This window comes from Muntiacus reevesi, chromosome 3, assembly GCF_963930625.1.
Source record: "Muntiacus reevesi chromosome 3, mMunRee1.1, whole genome shotgun sequence".
NCBI classification, from domain to species: domain Eukaryota; kingdom Metazoa; phylum Chordata; class Mammalia; order Artiodactyla; family Cervidae; genus Muntiacus; species Muntiacus reevesi.
In genome coordinates this window covers 247,683,929-247,711,840 of record NC_089251.1, presented here as the reverse complement: position 1 = coordinate 247,711,840, position 27,912 = coordinate 247,683,929, and the positions used below count along the sequence as shown (strand labels likewise).

General features: G+C 35.6%; 2 protein-coding genes across 6 annotated transcripts in view; one reads left to right on the top strand and one right to left on the bottom strand.

The window, feature by feature from the left end:
- The window catches only part of GPR155 (G protein-coupled receptor 155), a 42,949-nt gene extending 36,472 nt beyond the window's left edge, over nt 1-6,477 (top strand). Inside the window, exons 13-15 of one of the 3 annotated variants that reach the window (XM_065931781.1) lie at nt 96-160; nt 1,383-1,520; nt 4,551-6,477. In XM_065931781.1, coding sequence (XP_065787853.1) covers nt 96-160; nt 1,383-1,520; nt 4,551-4,842 — 495 coding nt within the window. In that variant the 3' untranslated portion in view covers nt 4,843-6,477. Of the gene's footprint in view, nt 1-95; nt 161-1,382; nt 1,521-2,026; nt 2,163-4,550 lie in introns of those variants that run through there. The other 2 variants (XM_065931780.1, XM_065931782.1) reach the window with 2 other exon arrangements.
- An 8-nt stretch (nt 6,478-6,485) lies between these two features.
- The window catches only part of SCRN3 (secernin 3), a 39,792-nt gene continuing 18,365 nt past the window's right edge, over nt 6,486-27,912 (bottom strand). For 2 of the 3 annotated variants that reach the window (XM_065931783.1, XM_065931785.1), the window contains exons 6-8: nt 19,289-19,451; nt 18,217-18,397; nt 10,838-11,744 (exon numbers count right to left, since the gene is read on the bottom strand). In XM_065931783.1, coding sequence (XP_065787855.1) covers nt 11,574-11,744; nt 18,217-18,397; nt 19,289-19,451 — 515 coding nt within the window. In that variant the 3' untranslated portion in view covers nt 10,838-11,573. The other variant, XR_010662499.1, reaches the window with a different exon arrangement.

Below are 27,912 nucleotides of genomic sequence, written 5' to 3'. Positions count from 1 at the left end.
AGGTTTACTTCCCCAAGCACTAAATTTTTTCATTTCTGTCTTAAACTTTTATTGTAGAGCTCATAAAATAATAGCCTTTTTTTTTTCTTTCATAGGGGTTTATTTCCTTTGGCATCTTTGGACTGGACAAACATTTAATCATCCTACCTTTCAAAAGAAGGTAATTTTAGTTTTGAAATAAAGCTATAACTGTAAAGGTAATGACAAAGCCATTCTATTAAGATACTTATATTTTTAAGCCTTTAGAAACTGCTAGGAGACTACAGAATGGTTAACCTAAGCACCATAGAAAGGTTTTCTGTTGATTCACATATTTGTTATATATAACTGCAGAGAAAATGTCAGAAGAGCTGCCAATAATCGAACATTGTAATTTACATTTTAATAAGAATTGATGAAAACTGACTTCTGTCTATGCCATTAACTATATAAAATAAAATGAAACTTGAAAATGTATTAACAAATGGAAATAAGAGGCAGTATGCCCCCAAAGGTCTATATTTGGTTGTCTTTCTCCTTTGACAACAGGATTTTTCTGTCATACTGACAATTTATAGAAAACTCAAGTTTTCCTCTTTTTAAATTTCATTTTTTAAAAACTGGCTTGGGGAAGAGTTTCTTTGAATTCAGGTCAGGAATTTCTTTGTGAAAAATAATGAAGTAGCAACATTTCACTTTGGTGGTAGGAGGAAGAAGTGGGTATGGGGGGAGAATTCTTGTACTTTGTTTGTTTTCAAAGTCAAAATTAGTAGAAACTAGAAGTGCTAGTGGAATTTATCTTATAGACTATATAAAAAAGTGCCCACTAAATGGTCCCTGTTCTTTCTTCTCCTTTTTTCCATCATCATTATTGAAATGTAGTTGCCAGGGCTGGTCACAATCCTTTGATGAAAGAAGAAAGGCGTACTAGGAAAGTCACTGCACTTAGTTATTAGCTTCATAATGTTGATCATTTAAAAGAGTCAACAGATCTGCTGTCTGGGTTGGCAAAACAGAATTGTTCTTTACTCTATATCCCAGTATTTGTCTCCGTGGTACTGATACTAGGAAATTAAAATGCTTGATTGCTGTATATTACTTTTGCATTTTAAAACTACAGAATAAGGAACTTCATTTTTTGGTAGATCCTGAAATAGTTCAAACATGTCTAGAAGGTTTATAAAATGTTCAAGTGTTTTCTCCCAGCCTGCTCTGAACAGGAAACTGAATGCAGGTTAAATATATTTCTGCTTCAGAGACTAAGGATGTCTGGGTGTTGTAGATGACAGCTGTGGTGAGTGATAGCTTTGGAACAGCCATATTGACGGGGTGATAAGCAAGAATGAGCTCGCTCAGGGCTTTTCTTTCCTAAAAAATTTCATCCTAAAATTTTTGGTTTTCAGACTTGAATTCCTATGGAACAGTAAAGAAACAGCAGAAAACAAGGATTCTTCTGTTCCTGAGGAAATAAAAATGACCTGTCAACAATTTATCCATTATCACCGTGACCTCTGTATCCAAAACATTGTGAAGGAAAGAAGGTAAGTACAGGTTCTAGATAATTATATTTTAGATGATTAATATCGGTTTGTGATAGGCTAACTAACATGCTTGTAACTGACTTTGTTATTTTCAATAACACATATACACATAAAAGTTAAAATAGCTATAGGTCAGTTTATAGTTTAAGAAACAACATGTATAAAAGCCATATAACTTTTATTTTTACATTTTTAAATGCCATATAACTTAAGATTTCCATATAAAATATGAAAACTTTAGAATGAACCAAAATATAGCAGAATATTAACATTCAGTTCATGCTGGCCATTAATATCTCTCATGAAACTTTGAGATACATTGTATTTAGAAGTGATTTTATATTCCCTGTCTCCTAAGGATATGCTAGTAATATGCTATTTCATATTAATAATGATATTATCAAGAAAGTGAAATTTCTGTCTTTTAATTAATTCTGATGCTTATTTTTTCACCTCAAGTCCTAATCTTTAGTCTTTGACATCATATTTATTCTTCTAATCCTCAGGCATGGTGTATACAGCAGGAAAGAATAAACAAATGTTCTAGTGCCAATATATTTGGTTGTCAAAAAACAGGAAAAGAACAGAACATGATATAAAGAAGCAAATACTTTTATGTCTATAACTGAAAAATTGAAAAGCTATGAAAATTACCATTCAGGATAATTTATTTACATATATTATGCCACTGTATTTCGTTATAACCAGAAGGTATCATTATAACCAGAAGGTATCCTGACTCAGCTAGTAGAAAGGAGATTCACTGGGTGGAGACTGACTCTGGAACTCAATCCCTGGATCTGTCACTTTGTGGGAGATTATTAGCTGTGTGACATTGGGCAAGTTCAATTCTCCAAACCTTAGTTCTCCTCTTCTTTAAAATATCTAGCTCTTGGGGGTTGTTTGCATTAGATAACAAAATCTATGTATTGGGTCTAGCCTAGTTTCTGGGAATGGTAAGCTTTGAAGAAAAATTAGCTTCCCACCCATAAAGGGCCAAACACAATGATTTCAAAGTACAATCTATGGATAGTTTCAACAATTTAAAATTTCTTTTTCAAATTAAGAGAGGGAACTCTGTGTTAGCTCCACCAGGCCCACTCTGACTGCTGACTGTTAGGAAGCATAGCTCTTGCCATTTGCGGGGCTGCCAGGCTGCCTCCGTCCCAGATGGTGAACAGGCACAGGCTGGCTCCAGTCCTGCAGAGTGGCTGATCCTCTGTCACTCCGCACAACTTCTTAGACTGTAGCTGTAGCTGCCTGATCAGTCATCAGAGGCAAATATGAATCAGTTGGTGTCCAGATTAGAAGGTGTAGGGCTATACATTTAAAATCAACAAGCAGGAAGAAGGCTCAGACTTGGGATGTAACATTCAGGCTTTTGTTCAAAGTGATGTTTGTCATTGCAAAGCATAAATTAACATATCCTATTACTAAGTAAAATACTGATGTTACAATAATATTTTATGTACTTGAGAAATTTTTTCATGTGTATTAACTTTTTAATTTTTATATGAAATGCTAATTTATATTCATTTGTGATTAAATATTTTAAAATTTCTTGTCACCTGTTTCTCATTTCATCTTTATTTTCAGTCACTGTTTCCTATTGTAAAGCACTTTAGGTTTTACAGCTTGGCTAATGCTTGTGGACAGATTCATGTTGTCTATCACATATTTGTATAAAAATGAACAGAATTCACATAATTGGTTTTCTTACATTTCTTTTCCCCTTATTTATTTTTTCATACCTAAGGCACCCCTGCATTTGCATTAGGAAGACAAATTTTAAATAATTAAGAAGTAGGTTTATAATTAAAAAATTAAAAATATCTGAGAAATCTTATGGAAATTCCTCCAAAAATTAAAAATAGAACTGCCATATGATCCAACAATTCCACTTCTGTGTATTTACCCCCCCAAAATTAAAAACACTAGTTAGAAAAGGAATGTGCACTCCATTGTCCACTGCTGTATTATTTACAATAGCAAAGATATTAAAAAAAAAACAAACACACTTGTGTCTCTCAGTAGAATTGATAAAGAAGATATTGTGTGTGTGTGAATATATATAGTGTATACATATACACACAATAGAATATAACCCAGCCACAAAAGAAGAATGAAATCTTGCTATTGTGACAGCATGGATGGACAACATGGAGGGCATTATGCAAAGTAAAATAAGTCAGACAGAGAAAGATAAATACTGTTTGATTTCACTTATATGTGGAAACTAAAAAAACAAAACAAATGAGCAATCATTACAAAACAAGAGTCAGAGATACAGACAACAAACAAGTGGTTGCCAGAGGGGAGAAAGGTGAGGGGAAGAAAGAAGTAGGTGAGGGAGATTAAGAAGTATTAACTCCCAGTTGCAAAATAAATGAGTCACAGGGATGAAATGTACAGTGTGGGGAATAGAGTCAACAACTGTGAAAAAAATCTTATAGCAAGACAGATCTCACTTATCCTTTCTCTGCTTCATAAGGCAACAAATTCCTATCATATCAGTAAGATTATCTTGCTCAGGACATGAAGAAAGGCTATTTGTGGGCACTGTAATAAGCAGAAAATATTAAAGTTTGATATGAATAACTTAGTAAAAATTGTCACTTCTTAAGAGCTTGCAAAAATATTATTTAATGTTCCTGAAACAATTATGTATTTTAACTAAGAATATAACTTATAAAATATGTAATAGGTGTCTACAGAACTCATCTGATCATAAAAGACCATCTACTATAAAAAGAATATATCTCTGTTGATGCAGTTACATTATCTAAGTCATTATTTAAAGTGTTTCTGTTTTCACAAGCATTATTGGCATATTTTGTTTTCCTCTGGTAGATCTTTCTAGGGTTAGGTGATTTAACAAACCCTTTATATTCAGAATAGTTTCATTCTTGTCACCTCTTAACTATCATGCTGTCTTTCCGTGTCTCCTGTTTTTCCTTGCTTGTCTTCCATCATGCAGTTCTGATACCAGATTTAAAGAACACATGGGTGAATCATTCCTTTGACATACAGGTGTGGTGCAAAGACTTCTGCCGGGACCTTCTGTGGCTGTGACTTGGTGAACTGGCTCATTGAAGTTGGCCTTGCCTCTGACCGTGGTGAAGCTGTGATATATGGAGATAGACTGGTGCAAGGGGGAGTCATCCAACATATCACCAATGAATATGAATTTCGGGATGAGTACTTGTTTTATAGATTTCTTCAAAAGAGTCCTAAACAGAGTCCTCCCACTATTAATGCAGACATTCCCCAACAGGAAAGTTATAAAGAAATTGAGCATTCATCCCCATCCCCTAAGACCTAAATTATGAAAGAGACAAACTCACATGGAGTCATATTCTAGCCTCAGATCTGTTACTTATTAGCTGTGGGACCTTTGGCAAATCACCACCTTTCTGAGCCTCAGCTGCCTCTTCTGTAAAGTTTGACATGTTCCCACTCCATGCTAATATTCTGTGATTTTACGTGTATGTGTAACACACAGAAAACTGACTTAGAAAAAAGAGAACCAAATCAAAATTTAAAGTTCTGATAATGAATATAGTAATTACTATAATTATGTCAACATCTTAAAACATTGCTTCCTCCAATTGTGTGCTGTAATTTCAAAATCAACATCCAATTTACTATTCTTTTAAATTGCCAAATTTGGCAGGTGTGCTGCTGGGGGATATGGTCCTTAAATTATGACCACTTTGCACTTCTTGATAGCATTTCCTAAAAAAAGAAGTTTAATGATTTTAATGAGAGGCCTTCTTATTCTATTTTTCCCGTTTCCTCGATAAATAGTATTCATTAAAAACTAGAAGCACTTTTTTTTTTTTTAAGGTTCATCTTCTCTTGCTTTGCTATCCAAAATAGTAATCTGTGCCATTAGGAGGGGAATAAAAACCTCCATAAATATTATTATCTCTAAAATCCATCAACAGAAGTATAATCTTTAACTTTTTTACTAAAAATAATAATTTGAGCAGATGCATTTAAATTTACCAACAAAATTATTGCCATGTGATATGTCATTTCTGGTGTTTGCACAAAGCTCTCAGAGCAGAATACCCTATACCTTTTCACTACAGTTAAAAAGAAGAGAAACTATGTAATTCAAGTTAAGATTTTAAAACTCTAACCTAACATCCTACTGTTACATATACAATTTAGTTTTAAATGTCCATGTATAAAAATTTATACATTTGAAAATTATTAAATGTTGCCCTCAGATAAGCTTTACCTTCAGTCAATTAAAGAGACATTTATTCGCATGACCTTTGAACCTCTACTTAATTGTTAGGTGTCAGTACTGGTTTAACTTATTTAAAACTGTTTCAAATATTTATTTGTCTCATACTTTTATTGTCATATGTAAAAGTCATTTAGAAAATAATTTATAGGGTTAAATCACTTCCCTTTTAATGCAACAAAATGTAACAACAACGGAAAAAACCAAACCCTGCATGGAAGCCTAGGGTATTTAACGAGTAAATTACACATTAATGTGTAGTATTAATCTATACCAATTTTAAGTTTAATAAAGGAATGGGGTTTTCGGCAGAACTGTCTTGCTACATAACTTTTTTTTTAAATGACCACATAATAACTCTCAGAATGCTCAGGAGTAAGCCTAAAGCCTCATTGCTGTACCAGGAGACTTTTATAGTTATAGCAATAAAGATACTAATTCATATGCATGCAAGCAACACAAACTCAAGTGGGGAATTTGTTTTGCTTGTGAACAAGTCATATTACACATGTTATTTGCATGGAGGGAATTGGAAGCACCTTTTTCCATGGAAGCACTAAAAGAAAACCCTGACTCAGAAAGATCTGCAGTTTCAGATAATGGAAGTTTTTAAGAGATGTTTTTAGAATTAAGGATATGCTAATTTTATTAAATAAAAATATTTGTAACTTTCACTTGCTCACTGACAGAGCAAGTTTCTCAATAAAACACCTATTTTAACTTGCATTGCCAGTGTCTTTTCTTTGAGTAATCCAAATAATGCAGAAGCCATCAGGGAGGTCTTTTCTATAGGTTTTCAATGTTTCCTTAAGTGGATCTCCTGAGACTGACTATCCTTCATGACCCTATGGGACCTGTGCACAGGACCTTGCCCAAGTATGCTCTCAGGAAGCACCTTTTATTCATGAGTCCATATGACATTAGAGTCCTCACATATCTCATAATTTTTAATATGTAGGGTCACTGCTGGAAAAATTACCCAATACAATTTTGATTAAAAGCTGCCACTTTTATACTAATCTTCAGCATGATCAGTTGTTCTATTCTTTGTTATCAATGTGTGATTCCATGCCTAACTTGTGTTTAAATTTTAGAATTTTTTAGAATAAGGTTAAGTGTGCTTGATATTTTAATAATAATAATTAATGATCAGTAAATTTCTAAAAGCACAAAAATAATGTAAAAGTATTATGTTACATTTGCTATGCAGCAGAATACAACTTAGTTTTGCCCCATCATACCTCATATTATGTATAATATTAAATTACTTTAGATCACTAAACTAGATGGTCAAGTTAATGAGTTATGCTTAGAAACAGGATCAGAAATATCACCGTTTTTCAGGAAAAGACAGGATGATAAATTTCTCCAATTATAACAATAAAAGCCTAAAATCAATCAAAAAGAGAAAACATTTACTCCACAAAACCTGTTTTAGAGCAAAATTACAAATAGGAACTAGATTTCCAAAATTCTAGGTGGCATAATTATTTCTAGGGTAAATATTTTCATTAAAAATTAATATATAAATTGATGTTTTCATCAAAGATCAAACTAGCTTTTTCTAAAATACTCAGTTTATTAGATTATTCCCTTAGTTTACTATGTAATGGTAAATAATAAACCATATCATTTAAGGATTGACCAAAAAAGTACTTAATTTGAGCTACTATATTTTTTACTCTTAAGAAACCCATGAAATTTAAGAAAACCTTAAATTTTCTAAAATATACTACAAGGCATTATTTACCCACGCAAGGACCAAAGCCCAAATACCATTTCAGATTTATAAAGTCTCCCAAAATGTTTTATAAATTAATTGGCTATTTTATAAGCATTAATATAATAATTCTTGTCTTTATTTGGAGAGTTATTATTCCCATTTTGATTATGGAAAAAGGGAACAGATTGACCTCAACCTTAATAAAAGGCTATCTTATCTTCCAAGTTATACAGATAGATTGTCTAGCTAACATTCTCAACTTTACAAGCAGAGAAGAGGACTGTGTAAATTTTTTCCATCAGTCCTCAAATGTTAATTTAACAGATGCTTATTGAGCATCTACCTTGTGCCAGACATAATGTTGAATACTAAGTACACAACAGTGGGGGGAAAATGTGGTTCCTATCCTCATAAAGCTTCTATTCTGCTGTGAGAGAGAGAGAGGTGTTAAACATTTAATTACACTTGTGATCAGGCTCTCCTGTGGCTCTGAAAGTGTGTATCAAGAGACCCAACCTTGTGTGGGGAAAACTTCCCTAAGGAAGTCATGTTTCAGCAGAACTCTATATTAAGAGCACATGAAATGAATGATGCAGGCAGAGGGTGAAGTCATGATGAGGGAACTGAGCACATTCAAGGAATTTAAAGAGCAGAATAGAAACTTAAAAAAAGACCCATGACAAAAGCATAAATAAGATAGATGTGAGCAGAATCTTGTTGATAGTTGGTAAGGATTGGGACTTATCTCAGTGACTGTTTTAAAAGAGTTTTAGATTCAGTAAGAAAATTAACAATTTGATTTCTAAAAATGAGCAGAAGATGTGAACAGATATCTCACCAAAGAAGATACAGAATTGGCAAATAAACATATTAAAAGGTACTTTGCATCATATGCCATTAGGGAAATGCAAATTAAAACAGTGAGATACTCCTACATACCTATTAGAATGGCCCAAAGCCAGAACACTGACATCAAATGTTGGCAAGGATGTGGAACAATAGAAACTCTTATTCATTGCCAGTAGGAAAGCAAAGTGGTACAGTAGTCACTTTAGAAGACAGTTTGGCAGTCTCTTATAAAACTAAACATACTCTGACCATGATATCCAACGCTCATGTTCCTGGGTATTTACTCCAACGAGTTGAAAACATCTACACAAAAACCTGCCCACAGATGTTTATAGCAGCTCTATTTATAATTGCTAAGACATAGAAGCAACCAAGATAACCAGACAATGGAATATTATTCCTCACTAAAAAGAAATGAGCTATCAAGCCATGAAAAGACATAGAGGAAACTTATATTACTAAGGTATAGAGACAATCTGAAAAGGCTATATACTGTAGGATTTCACCTATATAATACTCTGGAAAAGCCAAAACTGTGAAGACAATAAAAGATGAGTGGCTGCCAGGGGTTAGGGGAAGGGAGGGATGAATAGGTGAAGCACAGAGGACAGAGCAATGAAACTGTTCTGTATGATACTGTAATTGTAGATACATGTCATTATATATTTGTCCAAACCTACAGGATGTACAATGAGTGAACCCTAATGTAAACTCTGGAGTTGGAGTGATAATGCTGTGTCAATGTAGGTTCATCAGTTATAACAAACGTGGCACTCTGGTGTGACATGTCGGTGGTGGGGGGAGGGTAGAGGAATGGGGTACGTGACAACCCTGCACCTTCTGCTCAATTTTGCTTTAAACCTAAAACTGCTCTAAAAATAACCTATTTTTTTAATTCGGAGGGAAATTCATGACCAAATTTAAAATTTTAATAGGTCATTTTGGCTGCAGTGACCCACGTGGCTGAAGATAAAGAGCACAAATGGGTGTAGAACTTAACTGCAGTAGTCCAGGTAAGAGCCTGGTGCTAGTTTGGTCTAGCTTGGTATCAAAGGAGGAAGTGAAAACATGCAGGCCCTAGAGAGAGAAATTAGACTCACATTTCTGTGCCTCAATAAATCACTGAACTGCTTACCCTTAGTTTCCTCATATATTAAAAAAGAGAGAGGGGGCACATGGGGTTGGCTAAGGGGCTTCGTGATTTAAGAACCTATTGCTGAATTATATGTAAGACAAACCAGAATTAACTGAGGACTTGATAAAGTTTTCTTTTGTAATGGAAACCCTGAGTTAGACAAAAGCTGTCAGATGATGATTTTTAAGAGAAAATTTAAAACAATTTCTGAGCACTCTTTAGCAATAATAGTAATCCCGTATTTTACTAACAATCCTAATTGCAATGATGTGTGTGTGTGCTAAGATGCTTCATTCAAGTCTGACTCTTTGCAATCCTATGGACTGTAGACCTCCAGACTCATCTGTCCATGGAATACTCCAGGCAAGAATACTGAAGTGGGTAGCCATTCACTCCCTTCTCCAGGGGATCCTTCCAACCCAGGGATTGAACCCAGGTCTCCCACACTGCAGGCAGATTCTTTACATCTGAGATAGGGACCAATAAATATGACAGTGTAATCAATACCTAAAATAGAAATTTCTAGAAACTAATAAATACTGTGTCATTTTGAGTTGGATTTTTCTTTTATTTATATTTGCAACTTTGAGTCTTACTTGGTAATCTCTGGGTAACTTTAACAAAGTTTTATAATTTGGGGGCAGATACTATTACTCATATATAATGCTCATAACGCATTATACATTATAGCATTTTAATGTTTATAATATGCTAGTATTTCTATTTCATCACCACTATCCCACTCCTTGGAAGGAAAGTTATGACCAACCTAAACTGCATATTAAAAAGCAGAGACATTACTTTATCAACAAAGGTCCGTCTAGTCAAGGCTATGGTTTTTCCAGTGGTCATGTATGGATGTAAGAGTTGGACTATAAAGAGGGCTGAGTACAGAAGAATTGATACTTTTGAACTGTGGTGTTGGAGAAGACTCTTGAGAGTCCCGTGGACTGCAAGGAGATTCAACCAGTCCATCCTAAGGAAACCAGTCCTGGGTGTTCATTGGAAGGACTGATGTTAAAGCTGAAACTCCAATATTTTGGCCACCTGATGTGAAGAGCTGACTCATTTGAAGAGACCCTGATGTTGGGAAAGATTGAGGGCAGGAGGAGAAGGGGACGACAGAGGATGAGATGGTTAGATGGCATCACCAACTCAATGGACATGAGTTTGGGTAAACTCTGGGCGTTGGTGATGGACAGGGAGGCGTAGCATGCTGCAGTTCATGGGGTCGCAGTCGGACACGACTTAGCGACTGAACTGAACTGAACTAATCCCATTCCAGTTCCTGTTTTCCTTGAATGAACAGAAGTAAAAGATGAGAGAGTCAAGACACCAAAACAGTACCTACTGAACTGAACTGAACTAATCCCATTCCAGTTCCTGTTTTCCTTGAATGAACAGAAGTAAAAGATGAGAGAGTCAAGACACCAAAACAGTACCTCCTAGGGTCTTGGCTTATTTCATGTCCTGATCTCCCAGAAAAGCTCTAAATAAGGAGCATGGGTGAAAGAATGCTAGATAATAAGAGCTAAAAGCTCACTGGTCAGCTAAGTCTTGACAAAGAGCATGTTTGAGTTTAATTAAAAATTTGCATAATTAAAACACTAATAAAACAATGTGTAAATCCTGAAAATTTTGCTAGAGCTGGCTAATACTTGCTTAAAGCTCAAAAAATTTATTAGTTGAGACAATATTTTCCATTAAAAAGAAAAATTTGCTTTCTTACTGTAACTGAGAAAATTGAGGACAATATATAATTATAATAAATAAATGCATACATTATTTTAATATTTCATGCTTTATGCAGAATTGGACATTTCATTATTGTGATTTTTTTTAAGATATCATGGCTAACAAAATGTATATGTCAACACCTGAAGTAACACCTGACTATCCATGATATATATGTCCAATTCCAATTTTATTTCCTTTCTCAATATTTCATCAAAGCTATATATAGTTTTAATAGCCATACTATCACTTGAATGCTATTAAAGAATAGTCAGATCTGCTCAAACTAAGTTTATATTATTTACCAAGGTAATGGATTCTAACTTTGAGGATGATTGCTGACCATTTATGTGATCACTAAGAACTAACATTTGACTTATAAATTCTAATTTCATCTTCTGTACACTGATGAAAAGGATTAACGATTTTATCCACATGAAGATGCTTGTTTTGAAGGATTGATTCCATCTCTTTGAACAGTTCTTTCTCCAGTTTGCTCATGTTTTCCAACATTGTTTTGGCTTTTTCCTGAACAATTGAAAAATAAAAATAAGTAAATACACAGACACATATGTGCATGTGAATGCGCGCACACACACACACACACACACACACACACACACACACACACACGAGTCTAACCAAATTCCAAATCACCTCTACAGACAAGGTTTGTTCATTCTGGTTTCAAGTTCTGGTTCAGTTCTTTAGACAAAGAAGGAATGAAATTCTTTGACAAAAATCATTGCTCTAGCTTGAGTTAATCTATTAACCACAAACTATTAGTTATTCTTAGTAGAAAAGACAATAACAAATATGTAGTACTAGTCTATAAGCAAGAAACATCAAAGACAAATAACAGGTCAATTGAAATTTTTGTATTAATTGTGGATGGGGAAGACTACTGAAAACTGAGGCTGAGCTATTTTTGTGAATTTGGATCTTCTATTTTTAAGACCAGTATTATCAGATTAAACAAAGGAGTAGAATAGTAACATTCAAGGGAAAGAACAACTAAAAGAAAAGACATTTTCTCTATGATTCCTTGTTTCCACAAGGGGGTTAAAAAGGTCATGATTCTTATTGAAAGGAGCATTTTCAAGTTATTAATGAATTACCATCATCAGTTAGAGGGTAGGTACTGGTAGAAAAAGTATATAGGATGAGAGTTATAAAAAGTGAGCGTAATTTTAAAAATTTGAACCATTATAGAGCAGAACTCCACAAAATCAGGATTCTTAACTTTGAGATGTACTTCACTGTGAAATTGTATGCAATTTTTTCCCCTGAAGAAAAAATGTGTTTTGTTTATAAATGGTATTAGAATAATTGATCACCTCTTTGAAAAAGTTAGAACCCTACTTCATAACACCTGCAAAAATAAATTCCATATAAAGAACTTTTTTTTCCCAAATATACACATACTAGAAGAAAATGCAGAGGTTATATTTATTTTGAGGTGAGGCAGGCCTTTTGAAGCATGAAATCAAAATGCCTTACAGTAACAAATATACTTGATTAAATTTTAAACTTTTGTCTGACAAAAAAGTTAAATAAACTGAGATTTAAAATTTGCTACATAACAAAGTTATTCATATATTTTTTGCCTCTTTGGGGCAAAGGGCTAAACAAGAACCACTTGAAAAACAGGCTAAGGAAAATAACAAACAAATCATTTAAGAAGAAATACCAAAGGCCAATAAACATATGAGATTTTCAACTTCATTAGTAATCAAGAAATGGTAACAAACTACCAGTAGAACTGACTCTCCCTAAAACACAAAAGTAGTTATTTACACAGCCAGAACTAGAACCAAACTCTTTGACACTTCTTCCCTCAAATTCTACTGTCTTTCCACTACTTTGTTGTCAATCGATATTTAATACTTATTAAATAAACCCTAAAATAGTAACTTCTTTTAAATTTTATTTCAATATTACTTGGAGAAATGTCAAACAGCAATTTTATTTAGTTTAATGGGCATTTAGTAGTAATTCTACAAAACTCACTCCCAAAACAGAAAAAGAAAAAAAAAAAACCACTTCACTCCCACAAGTACTATTTAAGGGGAAAAGGGCGCGGACAACTCTTGAGAACTAGCGTGAGAAATTAGAGCAGTGCAGAGGCTGCTGGGGAGGCGTGAAGGAGAATCCCTCCAGAGCAGACGTTCATGAAACACATCACTGAGAAACTTGAGCAAAGGCAGGAGGAACCAGAGGGTTCATCATTTTTCACAGCGCTGTGCTCAGTCGGGATGAGCCAAGCTCATGGAGGGAATGACACTGCTGACCCAGGGAACTGGGCCTGAGTCAGTGCACTTAATAGGCTCCTAGAACAAAACACTTGCCTCTCACTCCATGCCACCTGGCTACAAAAAAAGTTTACACTGTAGGTCAGAGGTCAAACTGGTCTCAGAAAAGGCAGAAGTAGTGTCAAGCGTGCGTGCATGCTAAGTCGCTTCAATCATGTACGACTTTCTGTAACTCTACGGACAGTAGCCTGCCAGGCTTCTCTGTTCATGAGATTCTTCAGGCAAGAATACTGAAGTGGGTTGCCATGTCCTTCAGGGTAGTGTCAAGAACATATAACAAACAGAGGATCTGGACAGAGCTCTCTGCTTTAAGCATAAGTTGTGGGGAGTGGAGAGCAGACAGAAAAGCATTACAACTATATAAACATACTACAGAAAAAGGAAAAAAAAATAATTACCTGGGAGGAAAATTCATTTAATGCATTTAATGTAGAAAGAATGTAAATATATATACCTTGACAAAGTAGAAGTAATTATAGACAATAAAAATCAGAAGCTAGTAGAAGCAGGTGAGAAAATGTGTAAGATGGCCAATTTTTTCCTTCATTGCAAGGAATCAGTTGATAGTTTTATGAAAAGCCTTTAGGTAACCCTTCCATTTCCTTCTATTTTTTTTTTAAATCTCTGGGACAGAGAGGGAAGAGGGCAGGAAGGGTGAAGACGTATGGATATTATAGAATTGTCTCCCCATCTATCTGCCCCTCAAAATATACATATCTACTTATTTTTGGAGGTGAGATTTTGTGTGATATATTTAATCTTTTATAATACTTATGCTTTAAAGTATTATATAAGCATTTATCATTTTGTAAAAAACTCATTATAATTACTATTTTAAGTCTATGGAGTGTCCAGTCACTTTCAGTTAAAATTAATCTGAGGGTACATGATCAAGAACATTATTTTAGAGACAAGGTTAACTTCCTTTCAGTAGTCTTATAATTTTTGGTGTGAGATACACTAAACAAGCTACTTGAACTCTCCAAGTTTCAGATTTATTAGGAATCAGCAAACAAAAATGGATAGAAATGGGTGAACTTAATTCAGATGACCATTATATCTGGGTGCTGGGGTAAGAATCCCAAAGAAGAAATGGAGTAGCCCTCATAATCAACAAGAGTCAGAAATGCAGTACTTAGCTACAACCTTGAAAAAAGCAGAAAGATCTCTGTTCGTTTCCAAGGCACACTATTCAACACAATTCAAGTCTATGCCCCAGCCACTGATGCTGAAGAAGCTGAAGTTGATCAGTTCTATAAAGATCTAGAAGACCTCCTAGAATTAACACCAAAAAAAGATGTCCTATTCATCATAGGGGATTGGAATTCAAGAGGGAAGTCAAGAGATACCTGGAGTAACAGACAAGTTTGGCCTTGGTGTACAAAATAAAGGCAAAGCCTAACAGAATTCTGCCAAGAGTATACACTGGTCATAGCAATACCCTTTTTCAACAACATAAGATAACAACTTTACACATGGACATCACCAAATGCCAATACCAAAATCAGACTAACTCCATTCTTTGTAGCCGAAGATGGAGAAACTGTATACAGTCAGCAAAAACAAGACCTGGAGCTGAGTGTGGCTCAGATCATCAGCTTCTCTTGGCAAAATTCAGGCTTACACTAAAGAAAGTGGGGAAACCACTAGGCCAGCCATGACTTAAATCAAATCCCCTATGAATATACAGTGGAGGTAAAAAATAGATTCAAGGGATTAGATCTAGTAAATAAAGTGCCTGAAGAACTATGGACAGAGGTCCATAATATTGTACAGGAAGCAGTAAACAAAACCATCCCAAAGAAAAAGAAAAGCAAGAAGGCAAAATGGTTGTCTGAGGAGGTTTTACAAATAGCCAAGGAAAGAAAAGTGAAAGGTAAGGGAGAAAGGGAAAGATACAGCCAACTGAATGCAGAATACCAGAGAATAGCAAGGAGAGACAAGAAGGCCTTCTTCAATGAACAATGCAAACAAATAGAGGAAAACAACAGAAGAGGAAATACTAGGTATCTCTTCAAGAAAATTGGAAATATCAAAGGAACATTTCATCCAAAGATGTGCACAATAAAGGACAGAAACGGCAAAGACCTAATAGAAGCAGAAGAGACCAAGAAGAAATGGAAAGAATACACAGAGGATCTGTTCAAAAAAGATCTTAATGACCCGGATAGCCACGATGGTGTGGTCACTCACCCAGAGCCAGACATTCTGGAGTGTGAAGTTAAGTGGGCCTTAGGAAGCACTGCAGTCAATAAAGCTAGTGGAGGTGATGGAACTCCAGCAGAGCTATTTAAAAGCCTAAAAAATAATGCTATCAAAATGCTACACTTAATCAGTCAGTTCAGTTGCTCAGTCATGTCCAACTCTTTGCGACCCCCTGGACTGCAGCATGCCAGGCCTCCCTGTCCATCACCAACTCCCAGAGTTTACCCAAACTCAAGTCCATTGAGTCAGTGATGCCATCCAACCATCTCATCTTCTGTCCTCCCCTTCTCCTTCTGCCTTCAATCTTTACCAGCATCAAGTCTTTTAAAATGAGTTAGTTCTTCGCATCAGGTAGCTAAAGTATTGGAGTCTCAGCTTCAGCATCAGTCCTTCCAATGAATATTCAGGACTGATTTCCTTTAGAATGGACTGGTTGGATCTCCTTGCTCTCCAAGGGACTCTCAAGAATCTTCTCCAACACGACAGTTCAAAAGCATCAATTCTTCAGTGCTCAGCTTTCTTTATAGTCCAACTCTCACTCAATATGTCAGCAAATTTGGAAAACCCAGCCATGGTCACAGGACTAGAAAAGTTCAATTCTCATCCCAAGTCCCAAGAAAGGGCAGTACTAAAGAATGTTCAAACCACCATCTCCTATGCTAGTAAGGTTATGCTCAAGATCCTGCATGCTAGGCTTCAGCATTACATGAACCAAGAACTTCCAGATGTGCAAGCTGGGTTTAGAAAAGGCAGAGGAATCAGAGATCAAATTGCCAACATTTGCTGGGTCATAGAGAAAGCAAGGGAATTCCAGAAAAACATCTACCTCTGTTTAATTGACTATGCTAAAGCCTTTGACTGTGTGGAGCATAACGAATTGTGGAAAACCCTTAAAGAGATAGGAATACCAGATCATCTTACCTGTCTACTGAGAAACCTGTATGTTGGGCAAGAAGGAACAGTTAGAACCTTGTATGGAACAACTAACTGGTTCCGGATTGAGAAAGGAGTACAACAAGACTGTTTATTGTTACCCTGTTTATTTAACTTACATTAAGAACATATCATGAGAAATGCCAGTCTGGATGAGTTACAAGCTGGAATCAAGATTGCCAGGAGAAATACCAACAACCTCAGATATGTAGATGATACCACACTAATGGCAGAAAGTGAGGAGGATGAGGGTGAAGGAGAAAAGTGAAAAAGCTGACTTAAACCTAAATATTAAAAAAACTATGATCATGGTATCCGACCCCATCACTTCATAGATGGGGAAAAAGTGGAATCAGGGAGAGATTGCCTCTTCCTGGGCTTTAAAATCACTGCAGATGGTGAGTGCAGCCAGGAAACTAGAAGATGATTGCTTCTTGGCAGGAAAGCTATGACAACCTAGACAGTGTGTTAAAAAGCAAAGACATCACTTTGTCAACAAAGGTCTGTATAGTCAAGGCTATGGTCTTTTCAGTAGTCACGTGTGGTTGTGAGAGATGGACCATAAAGAAGGCAGAGTGCTGAAGAATTGATGCTATCCAACTGTGGTGCTGGAGAAGCCTTTTGAGAATCTCTTAGACAACAAGAAATTAAACCAGTGAATTTTAAAGGAAATCAACCCTGAATACTCATTGGAAGGACTAATGCTGAAGCTGAAGCTCCAATACTTTGGCCACCTGATGCAAACAGCCAACTGACAGGAAAAGACCCTGATGCTGGGAAAGACTGAAGGCAGAAGAAGAAGAGGGTGACAGAGGATGAGATGGTTGGATGGCATCACCAATGCAATGGACATGAACTTGGACAAACTGCAGGAGATGGTGAGGGACAGGGAAGCCTGGTGTGCTACAGTCCATGGGGTCATGAAGAGTCGGACAAGACTTGGCAACTCAACAACAACAACAACAACAACAATGGGGGTATTAATAGTACCTACCTGATAAAGTGGTTGTGAAGATTAAATTAAATACCCCATGTAACAGTACCATGGTGTTTGGTGTATAAGTGTTTAATAAATCTTAGCCATTGTTATTATGCTTAATATAATAAATTGCTCTAAAAAATTCAAACTACATTCTTAACCATTATTTTTAACCAAAGGTCAAAAATAATATAAGGGTTTCCCAGGTGGCTCAGTGGTAGAGAATTGACCTGCGAGTGTAGGAGACACAGGAGATGTGAGTTCAATCCTTGGGTCGAGAAGATCCTATGGAGGGGGAAATGGCAACCCTCTCTAGTATCCTTGCCTGGAAAATTCCATGGAGAGAGGAGCCTGGTGGGCTACTGTCCATGAGGTCAAAAAGACTTGGTCAGGACTGAGCAACTGAGCACACATACAAAAATTAGCTCTATTATAGTCTAAGCATCTAAACTATTTTTAGACCTATTTTTATATAAAGGAAAGAAGACTGACATTCCAAAGTTCAAAATATGAATTGAATCATACTTTAAGTTATTCTTCATGATAAACAGAAAAGATAATCTAATCGTACCATCTTATTATCTAGTATTTCCAAGGCCTGTTGATGTTTTTGGTAGAGTGGATGTCTTCTGTCAGGCTTGATGTTAAATTGTAGCTTCTCTTTAACTGAACCTTCAAGTTCAAATGTAGGTGAACTGGTGTCCAATAGTTGTGAAATATTCGGCACAAATATGAAAGGCTTAAAAACAGATCTAGAAGCAAAAGTATTAAGTTGGTATGTGTGACATAAAAATTTTCAGCATTATTCTAAATCTTCTATGATTCCCTCTAGTTTCTACTCATCTATAACATATTGATTGTTCCTATCATACTACTTTTACCTGTACCTATCTTCCTTGGTATACTAAGATCTTCTTTTGGGGCAAGGGACATGCTTTATTTAGCCTAGAATTCCCATGAACCTAACAAAGGGCCTGGCATATAAACAGTGTCAAGTAAACTTATGGTTCATTTTTTACTGCAAACTCCACAGTTGGAGGGTAAGAACAATCCTCAGTGCAAAATATTGAGGATTAGGATATGGAATGAAAATAAGCAGAAGTATTAATAAAGAGTTCACAAATTTCATTCCATTTGCTTGAAGATATCTCTAATAATATGAAAGATAAGAGACAGCACATGTAAGATCATCTCTAAATGTAATGTGCATTATGTTTTATGAGCGATACCAACAACTTAAATCAAGATAGCCTATATAATCCTACTTGATAAAGCTTGAACTATTGATATTTTAAGTTTTATATGTTTTCTAGATTATTAAACCATTTTATTCTTACTAATCATCTAATATTTAATACAGAAATCTGCATAAGAAAACCTATCTACTTTCTTTTCTTGACAGTTTTAAATATATTTGGGGAAAGAGGGGATAGAACTGTACCAGAAACAATAAACATTTTCATCCCATAAGAATGAGAACAGTTATATAACACATATGCAAATGGCAGACTAAAACCTGAATAAAACATCCAGTAGAAAATTTTTGTCATATTGGTGCAACAAAAATTTAGCCTGACAAAACCATGACCAGACTAATGACTCTACCCTATTCCCTGGCTGGTTGATAGTATTTGTGACTTTACCTCTCAGGATGAGGAGTCCCTGTAAAGAAGTGAATGCAAGGAAGGTTGGAATCTTGAGGTAAAACAGAAACCATGCTTGCAGTAGTCAAGAATTCTCCCTCCATATTAATGCCACTTGGTTTATCTCGGAGAATTTCCACCATTGTTTCAAAAGTTATATTTCCTAGGGAAATAAATTTTAAGACCATCAAATACATACGCATTTGCAAACTGGTATCCTGCAATTATGAACTGCTTTCTCTACTGATAATATTTAACATGAGATACTGGTTTAGGTATTAAGTAAGACTGACTATAAGCAAATCTTGTATCATAACTGTTAGACTCACTGTGCTGTCACAAGGAAGATATTTTTTTAAATATAAAATAAACACAATTTCAAAACATTATAACAAAATAAATCTGTTATCTCTTAAGAAGAAGAAATCAATAATACAAAATACACTCAATCTCATTGCCCTTTCAAAATTTTTTAAGGGTTATGCAGTTAGCAATTAGCTAACAATGTCAATAATTATTATCTGAGTCTATCCATTCTAGGAACCAAATATTAAGAGAATATTGTGCTTAGTTTCCAATATTACAAAAGATGATCTTTACAAAATAACAAATTATTTTTCCTGTAATAATTTCTATGTCTGACATTAGTACTCTTTTATGAAAACCTGAGTGGGAATCAAGGAGACAAAAGACATTATTGGCTAGTGGAACTTGTATGTACATAGTTCTGTCAGAATACTTCAAAAATCTAAATGTCCATTGTGCATGATAAATGTAAATGCATTATATTCTGTTTTCTGCTTTCATAGGTAAAGTTTGGTATTTTAAGGAGTTTTTTTTGAGAAAAACAGAAAAAAAAATCTATTTTATCTTTTTACCAAACACAACATGTCAATGGTTACAGAGAACCTCAGAATCCCGTATTTGGAAGGCATTTCCACCAAAAAATTTAGAAAGCCCAGCCTGCCTTCAGACAGCTCTGCTCCTTTCTATACATGTTTATGTGGCTTAGGATCTCTCATGACAGGATGGATAACCTTACCCCTCCACAATGCAGTCCTCCAAGAGTAGCCAAAATATCTTATTCTCACATGATAATGATTCTCATTTCCAAAATTTGACTCTCAATTCTCCCTGAATCACATTAAAACTCCTTCAAATTAAAACTTCTACCAAACTTAACTGAAATAACATTTTCCTATCTTTCATCTGCATTGGTCCTATCTTTTGTCTACCTCTGCCATTAGACTATAAATTCCTGATTTTTTGTCTGTATTGTTCCTATCTCTGCAATTAGATCACAAATTCTCTAAAGACAAAAATGGGATTTTCTCTCTTTAGTTCTTATTCATTCAACAAATTTGTTGAACATCTATTAAATGCCAGGCATTGTCCTAGACTATGGATAAACACAGTAATCTAATTTACATTTGGGTTTACTTAGGAATTTAATATTTGATAAAACTGGTTGGCACTTCAAATCAGTAGACAAAAGATAATTCATTTAAAAAGTGGTGCTGACAGAAAACTCTACTCAATATTGTATAATGGCCAATATGGGGAACAAATTTTTTTAAAAAGTATGTGTGTGTGTGTGTATATATATATACACACAGACATATAACTGATTCACTTTGCTGTACTCCTGAAACTAACACATTATAACTATACTCCAATAAAAAATTTTTTAAAAACAAGTGGTGCTAAGATCATTGGGTAATCATTTGAGAAGTGATAAAAAAAAATAAGTTGGAATCCTAATTCATACATTATTTCAGAATAATTCCAGAAGAATTATAATATAAATTTTAAAAATAAAACTATAAGATGTAGATAATCATTTCTGGTACAGTGGATTTCCACTGCCTTTCTAAAAGCATAACCTCAAAGATAAAAACCATATAAGAACAATTCTGCATGGGACATTTTATTACTAGTTTTCTATTTATGCCAGCTATTCTTTTTCCCCTTTTATCCTTTCTTGCTTTCTTTAATTTTTTCAAGTCTTTATTATTCTATTTCTACCATGTTAGCTTGTTTGTACACTTCTTCTTATTATTTTCTCCTGACTTTATATATTACAATCTGTCTTAAATTAGTTCTTCACCACTTAGTTAATACAAGGACCTTGTAACACTTTTACTCCAATTACTGCCTCCTGTCTTTTGTGCTATTTCTCATATATTTAATTCTACTGTATTCATCTGGGTCTTTGAAAAGCAGATGCCAATTCTATGTACAAAGCTTTTGAGAGAGAGAACCAAATTTCAGTCTGGCTTCAATAAACTTGGCTTGATGATTTATATAATTTTTTTAAATACACAAAGGCTTTTTTTTAAACTTTATTTCGTATTGGACTAAAGGTGCTTATTTAACTTATATGCAGAGTATATCATGTTAAATGCCAGGCTGGATGAAGCACAAGCTGGAATCAAGATTGCTGGCAGAAATATCAATAACCTCAGATATGCAGATGACACCACCCTTATGGCAGAAAGCAAAGAGGAACTAAAGAGTCTCTTGATGAAAGTGAAAGAGGAGAGTGAAAAAGCTGGCTTAAAACTCAACATTCAAAAAAACAAAGATAACGGCATCCAGTCCCATCACTTCGTGGCAAATAGATGGGAAACAATGGAAACAGTGGCAGACTTTATTTTTTGGGGCTCCAAAATCACTGCAGATGGTGACTGCCGCCATGAAATTAAAAGATGCTTGCTCCTTGGAAGAAAAGCTATAAAAACCTAGATAGCATATTAAAAAGCAGAGACATTACTTTCCTGACAAAGGTCTGTCTAGTCAAAGCTATGGTTTTTCCAGTAGTCATGTATGGATTTGAGAGTTAGACTATAAAGAAAGCTGAGAGCCAAAGAATTGATGCTTTTGAACTGTAGTGTTGAAGACTCGAGAGTCCCTTGATCAGTAAGATCCAACCAGTCAATCCTAAAGAATATCAGTCCTGAATATTCATTGGAAGGACTGATGTTGAAGCTGAAACTCCAGTACTTTGGCCACCTGATGTAAAGAACTGACTCATTTGAAGAGACCCTGATGCTGGAAAAGATTGAAGGCAGAAGGAGAAGGGGATAACAGAAGATGAGATGGTTGGATGGCATCACGGACTCGATGCACATGAGTTTGAGCAAGCTCTGGGAGTTGGGGATGGACAAGGAAGCCTGGCATACTGCAGCTGCAAAGAGTCAGACACGACTGAGTGACTGAACTGATAGCCAATTAACAATGTTGTGATAGTTCCAAATGGACAGCAAAAGAACTCAGCCATACATATACATGTATCCATTCTCCTCCAAACTCCCCTCCTCTTCAGGCTGCCATGTAACTGCACAGAGTTCCCTATTCAGTACAGTAGGTCCTTGTTGGTTATCCATCTTAAATACAGCAGTGTGTAAATGTATAAAGATTTTAGGAGGGAAAATGCCTATGAGAGAAAATGAGAAGTAATCCAGACTGTAACTGAAGTCTGAACCTGGGTTTAACAGAGAGGGAAGAAAGGTTGAGTGAAAGTGACCTAGACTAACATGCCACCTAAGGAAAGTTTGCAAGGCTCGCAGGAAGTCCTTGACCCAAGGTCAGCCATCAGAAGAGTTCAATGACCCCCGGCATGGGCCTGCCTTAGTCTCCCTGATGCTCTCCGTCATTAACCAGGAGCAGCCTTCAGGAAGCGTAGCCTTGGTACTATACAAAGTCAATGCACAACAGAACTTGAGCACAACAAGTTCTTGGTCATTGGTTCTTACACAACAAGAACTTGGTCATTGGTCATTAAATTATTTTAAACAGACAATATTTAATTAGTTTTACCCACACATTTACTGTTTCTTTTACTCTTCATTCACTCTCACCCACCTTACTTCTAAGATCATTTTTTTCCTGAAGAGTAACTCAGTATTTCATTTAGTACCAATTGATTTGCTATTGTCATTGTTATTCAGTTGCTAACTGTGTCCAACTCTTTGCAAACCCATACACTGCAGCACACCAGGCTTGCCTGTCCTTCACTATCTCCTGGAGTTTGCTCAGACTCATGTCCATTGAGTTGGTGGTGCCATTTAATCATCTCATCCTCTGTAGGCCCCTTCTCCTCCTGCCCTCAATCTTTGCCAGCATCACGGTCTTTTCCAATGAGTTGGCTATTCACATCAAATGGCCAAAACAATGGAGCTTCAGCCTCAGCATCAGTCCTTCCAATGAGTATTCAGAGTTGATTTCCTTTAGGATTGACAGGTTTGATCTCCTTTCTGTCTAGGGGACTCTCAAGAGTCTTCACCAGCATCACAGTTAGAAGACATCAATTCTTCAGCACTCAGCCTTCTTTATGGTCCAACTCTAACATCCATAAATGATTACTGAAAAAAACATAGCTTTGACTATATGGACCTTTGTCAGCAAAGTGATGTCTTTGCTTTTTAACACACTGTCTAGGTTTGTCATAGCTTTTCTTCCAAACAGCAAATTTTCTTTTCATTTCATGGTTACGGTCTCTCTCTGCAATGATTTAGGAACTCAAGAAAATAAAATCTGTCACTGTTTGCACTCTTCCCCATCTATTTGCCATGAAGTGATGAGACTGGATGCCATGATCTTAGTTTTTTGAATGTTGAGTTTTAAGTCAGCTTTTTCACTCTTCTCTTTCACCTTCATCAAGAAGCTCTTTAGTTTCTCTCACTCTTCTCTTTCATCTTCATCAAGAAGCTCTTTAGTTTCTCTTTGCTTTCTGCCTTTAGAGCACTATCATCTGCATATCTGAAGTTATTGATATTTCTTCTGGCAATCTTGATTCTAGCCAATTGGTTAGTGATGAATTCTCTCAAATTTTAGTCCAGCTTCATTTATGGAGTATATTTTCACTGGATATGGAATTCTAAATTAGTACTAGTTATTTTTCTCTATCACTTTAAAGGTGTCATTTTACAGTCTTCTAGATTCTTTCCCTTCTGTTGGAGGCAAAGGTTTTCTGCCAGTCTTATATTTGATGCTTTAAAGGTAATATATATTTTCTCTCTGACTGCTTTTAGGATTTTCTGTTTATTTCCCTCTTCAACAATCTTACTGCAATAGGCCCAGGTGTGGTGTCCTTTTATTTATCCTTGGGATTTGTAGAGCTTCATTAAACTGTGACTTGCCGACTTTATTAATTTGGGAAAATTCTTGGCCAGTATCTCTTCAAATCTTGCTTTTTGCCCATCCATATTCTTTCTCACCTTTCCTATTGGGACTCCAACTACATACATGTTAGATCTTCTCAATGAGAAGATCTTTCACACTCCTGCCTATATTTTCCAAAGCCTTATCTCTGTTTCAAGCAGAAATTTTCTACTGATATTCCAATTCACTAATTGTTTTCTTCTGCTATGTCTAATAGGTTATTATACTGAATTCTCAGTTATTATAAATTTACAGTTCTAAAAACTAAGATCAAGACATCCAGTTTCATCACTTTATGGCAAATTGAAAGGGAAGAAAATGGAAGCAGTGACAGATTTTATTTTCTTGGGCTACAAAATCACTGCAGATGGTGACTGCAGCCATGAAATTAAGACACTCCTTGGAAGGAAAGCTACGACAAACCTAGACAGCATATTAAAAAGCCAAGACATTACCTTGCCAACAAAGGTTCGTCTAGTCAAAGCTATGGTTTTTGCAGTAGTCATGCACGGATGTGAGAGTTGAACCATAAAGAAGGCTGAGTGCTGAAGAACTGATGCCTTTGAATCTGGTGCTGGAGAAGACACTTGAGAGTCCCTTGGATAGCAAGAAGATGCAACCAGTCAGTCCTAAAGGAAATCAACCCTGAATATTCACTGAAAGGACTGATGCTGAAGCTGAAGCACCAATACTCTGGCATGATGCAAACAGCTGACTCACTGGAAAAGGTCCTGATACTGGGAAAGACTGAAGGCAAAAGGAGAAAGGGGAGACAGAGGATGAGATGGTTAGATAGCATCACCGACTCAGTGGACATGAATTTGAGCAAACTCCAGAAGATAGTGGAAAACAGGGAAACCCAGAGTGCAGAGTGCTGCAGTCCATGGGGTCACAGTCAGACACAACTTAGCGACTGAACAACAGTTATTTTATTTCCATTTGGTTCTCTTTTACAGATTTCAGTTCTCTGATAAAATTCTCCATCTTCTCATCTAGTTTTTTTGAACATATAAAACATATTAATTTTTAAGTCTGTATCCAATAAAACTAATTGCAGATAACCAATGGGTCAGTTTCTACTGTCTTTCTCTTGATTTTCAGTCATTTGGTCCATTTCTTGGCACGTCTGATAACTTTTTAATTAAATGTTGGACACTCTAGATGAAAATTTGTAGAGGTTCTGCATGATATTTTCCTCCACAGAGGATTTAACTTTCTTCTGGCAAACAGATGGAATATACGTAGATTACCTGTTGATCCAGCTAAGACTGGTCTATTCTCTGTCCATTCTTACTCCTAATGTACAGCCTTTCTGGGGTTTCAACTGAAAGCCTAGGGTATTTCTCAGGCCCCTTCTTGGTTGTTCATCAAATCCAATTTTTGTCCCTAAGACCTTGTAAGACTGCCAAAATCTCTACTTAACTTTTTAAGGTCTTAGCGACTACTCATCCTTTTTTTTTCCACTTATTTTTATTAGTTGGAGGCTAATTACTTCACAATGTTGTAGTGGTTTTTGCCATACATTGACATGAATCAGCCATGGATTTACATGTGTTCCCCATCCCGATCCCCCCTCCCGCCTCCCTCCCCATCCCATCCCTCTGGGTCCTCCCAGTGCACCAGCCCTGAGCACTTGTCTCATGCATCCAACCTGGGCTGGTGATCTGTTTCACCCTTGATAGTATACTTGTTTCAATGCTGTTCTCTCAGAACATCCCACCCTCGCCTTCTCCCACAGAGTCCCAAAGTCTGTTCTGTACATCTGTGTCTCTTTTTCTGTTTTGCATATAGGGTTATCGTTACCATCTTTTTAAAAAAAGATGGTGACTATTCATCCTACAGTGTCTCATCCTACATACACACTGCATAGAAGTCAGCAACTGCTATAAGGAGAAATTGTGACATAGAAGGTCAGACTCCTCTCAGAGTGCAGATGGTCTTTTTCCGATCTCCCGGATCTAGACCCCTCATGTCCTAACTGTTTTGGGTATTCACCATGCCTTCAAACAGTGGTTTTATTCTTCCAGCTTTTATAGTTATTCTTGGGAAGAGGCTAGTCCAGTACTAGCTACCCCGTGTTAACCAGAAGCAGATGTTCAGCTTTGTGCTTTTAACCAACTCAAATTTTATGCCTTTCATTTATTAAATATGTCTCTTTTCGCCCTCAAGTAGTATCAATTTCTTAATAACAGTAATGAATATGGTAGATCCATATTGTAACAAGTATATTTAAAAAAACACAAAACATAGAGTTCCTGCCATCACATAAAATATTTTCAGACATTTATATGTGTTTAATTACTGCATTAAAATTAGTCCTAAAGAAAAAAATAACTCATTTAACACAGTTGGTTGACCACAGGTATTTGTTTTTTCTCTTTCCAAATCCTACTACAACGACAGCAAAGGAATAAAAAAAATGAAATTACTTACAAGGACAAATAAAGCATGAAAAGCAAGAAATTCCCCCTCATTCCCATGATATATGGGAATAATTAAAAGAAAAAAGTTTACATCAAGTCTGTACCCAAATTGTGATTCTGTGACATTTCAAATTAAAATAAAATTGATTTCCATATAAAACAATATAGTATTCCATCCTCAGTTAATCACTCAAACTACCAACTGCTTTATGTTAATAGCAAATTTTCACTTTCTCCATAACATAGCTATGACTTCAAATTCAAGAAAAATAATGTATAGATAATTTGTTACAGGAGCAATACCTTTCTGTTAATTTAGGGAAATGCAGGGAGAAAAAAAAAGTATATATCTGAAAACAATCCTTAATAATAAAACTAGACAATAAAGCAAAACCTATCCACACCTATCAGATACATAGCTTCCGTACCCAGTGAGATTTCAGAATGATTCAAACACAAATTCCTATAAGTAGCAAGTTTTGATGAAAACAGTGTCAGAACCATAACACTGAGATAAGACAGGTATTATGAAAATGTTTTCTGTATTCAAAACCTACAATTCTCAAAATGAAAGAAGGATTTACATGATCACTTGAGTAGGATAGCTATAAGTAATCCACTAGCAAGCATTGAATAAGTACTGAGACTACAGTGGTAGGGTTCACTAAAATGAATGCAAAACACAGGGTACAATCTCATTGCAATTTAAACTAGTCATTTAAAATACATAAGTGAATATAGATACAATTTGGACATATATGCAGCACAGTTAATAGCTACCAGGTAGGAAGAGCTGGAAAGAAGAGAAGTAGGCTCTTCCATCTAGAAAAATCATAGGAAAAATTAGCTATAATATTCTAGTAGACAATTTTCTATAAAAGCACTGGGAAGACATTTATTCCTTTGGCAAAGCACAGAAAGCTGAATGAACTGTACTTCATCCTTGGAGGAAAAAGAAGTTTCATGTCAGATGCATCCATTACTATACTCATGTATGCATTTCAAATCTATAATTCAGTCATTTTGTTAAATATAATA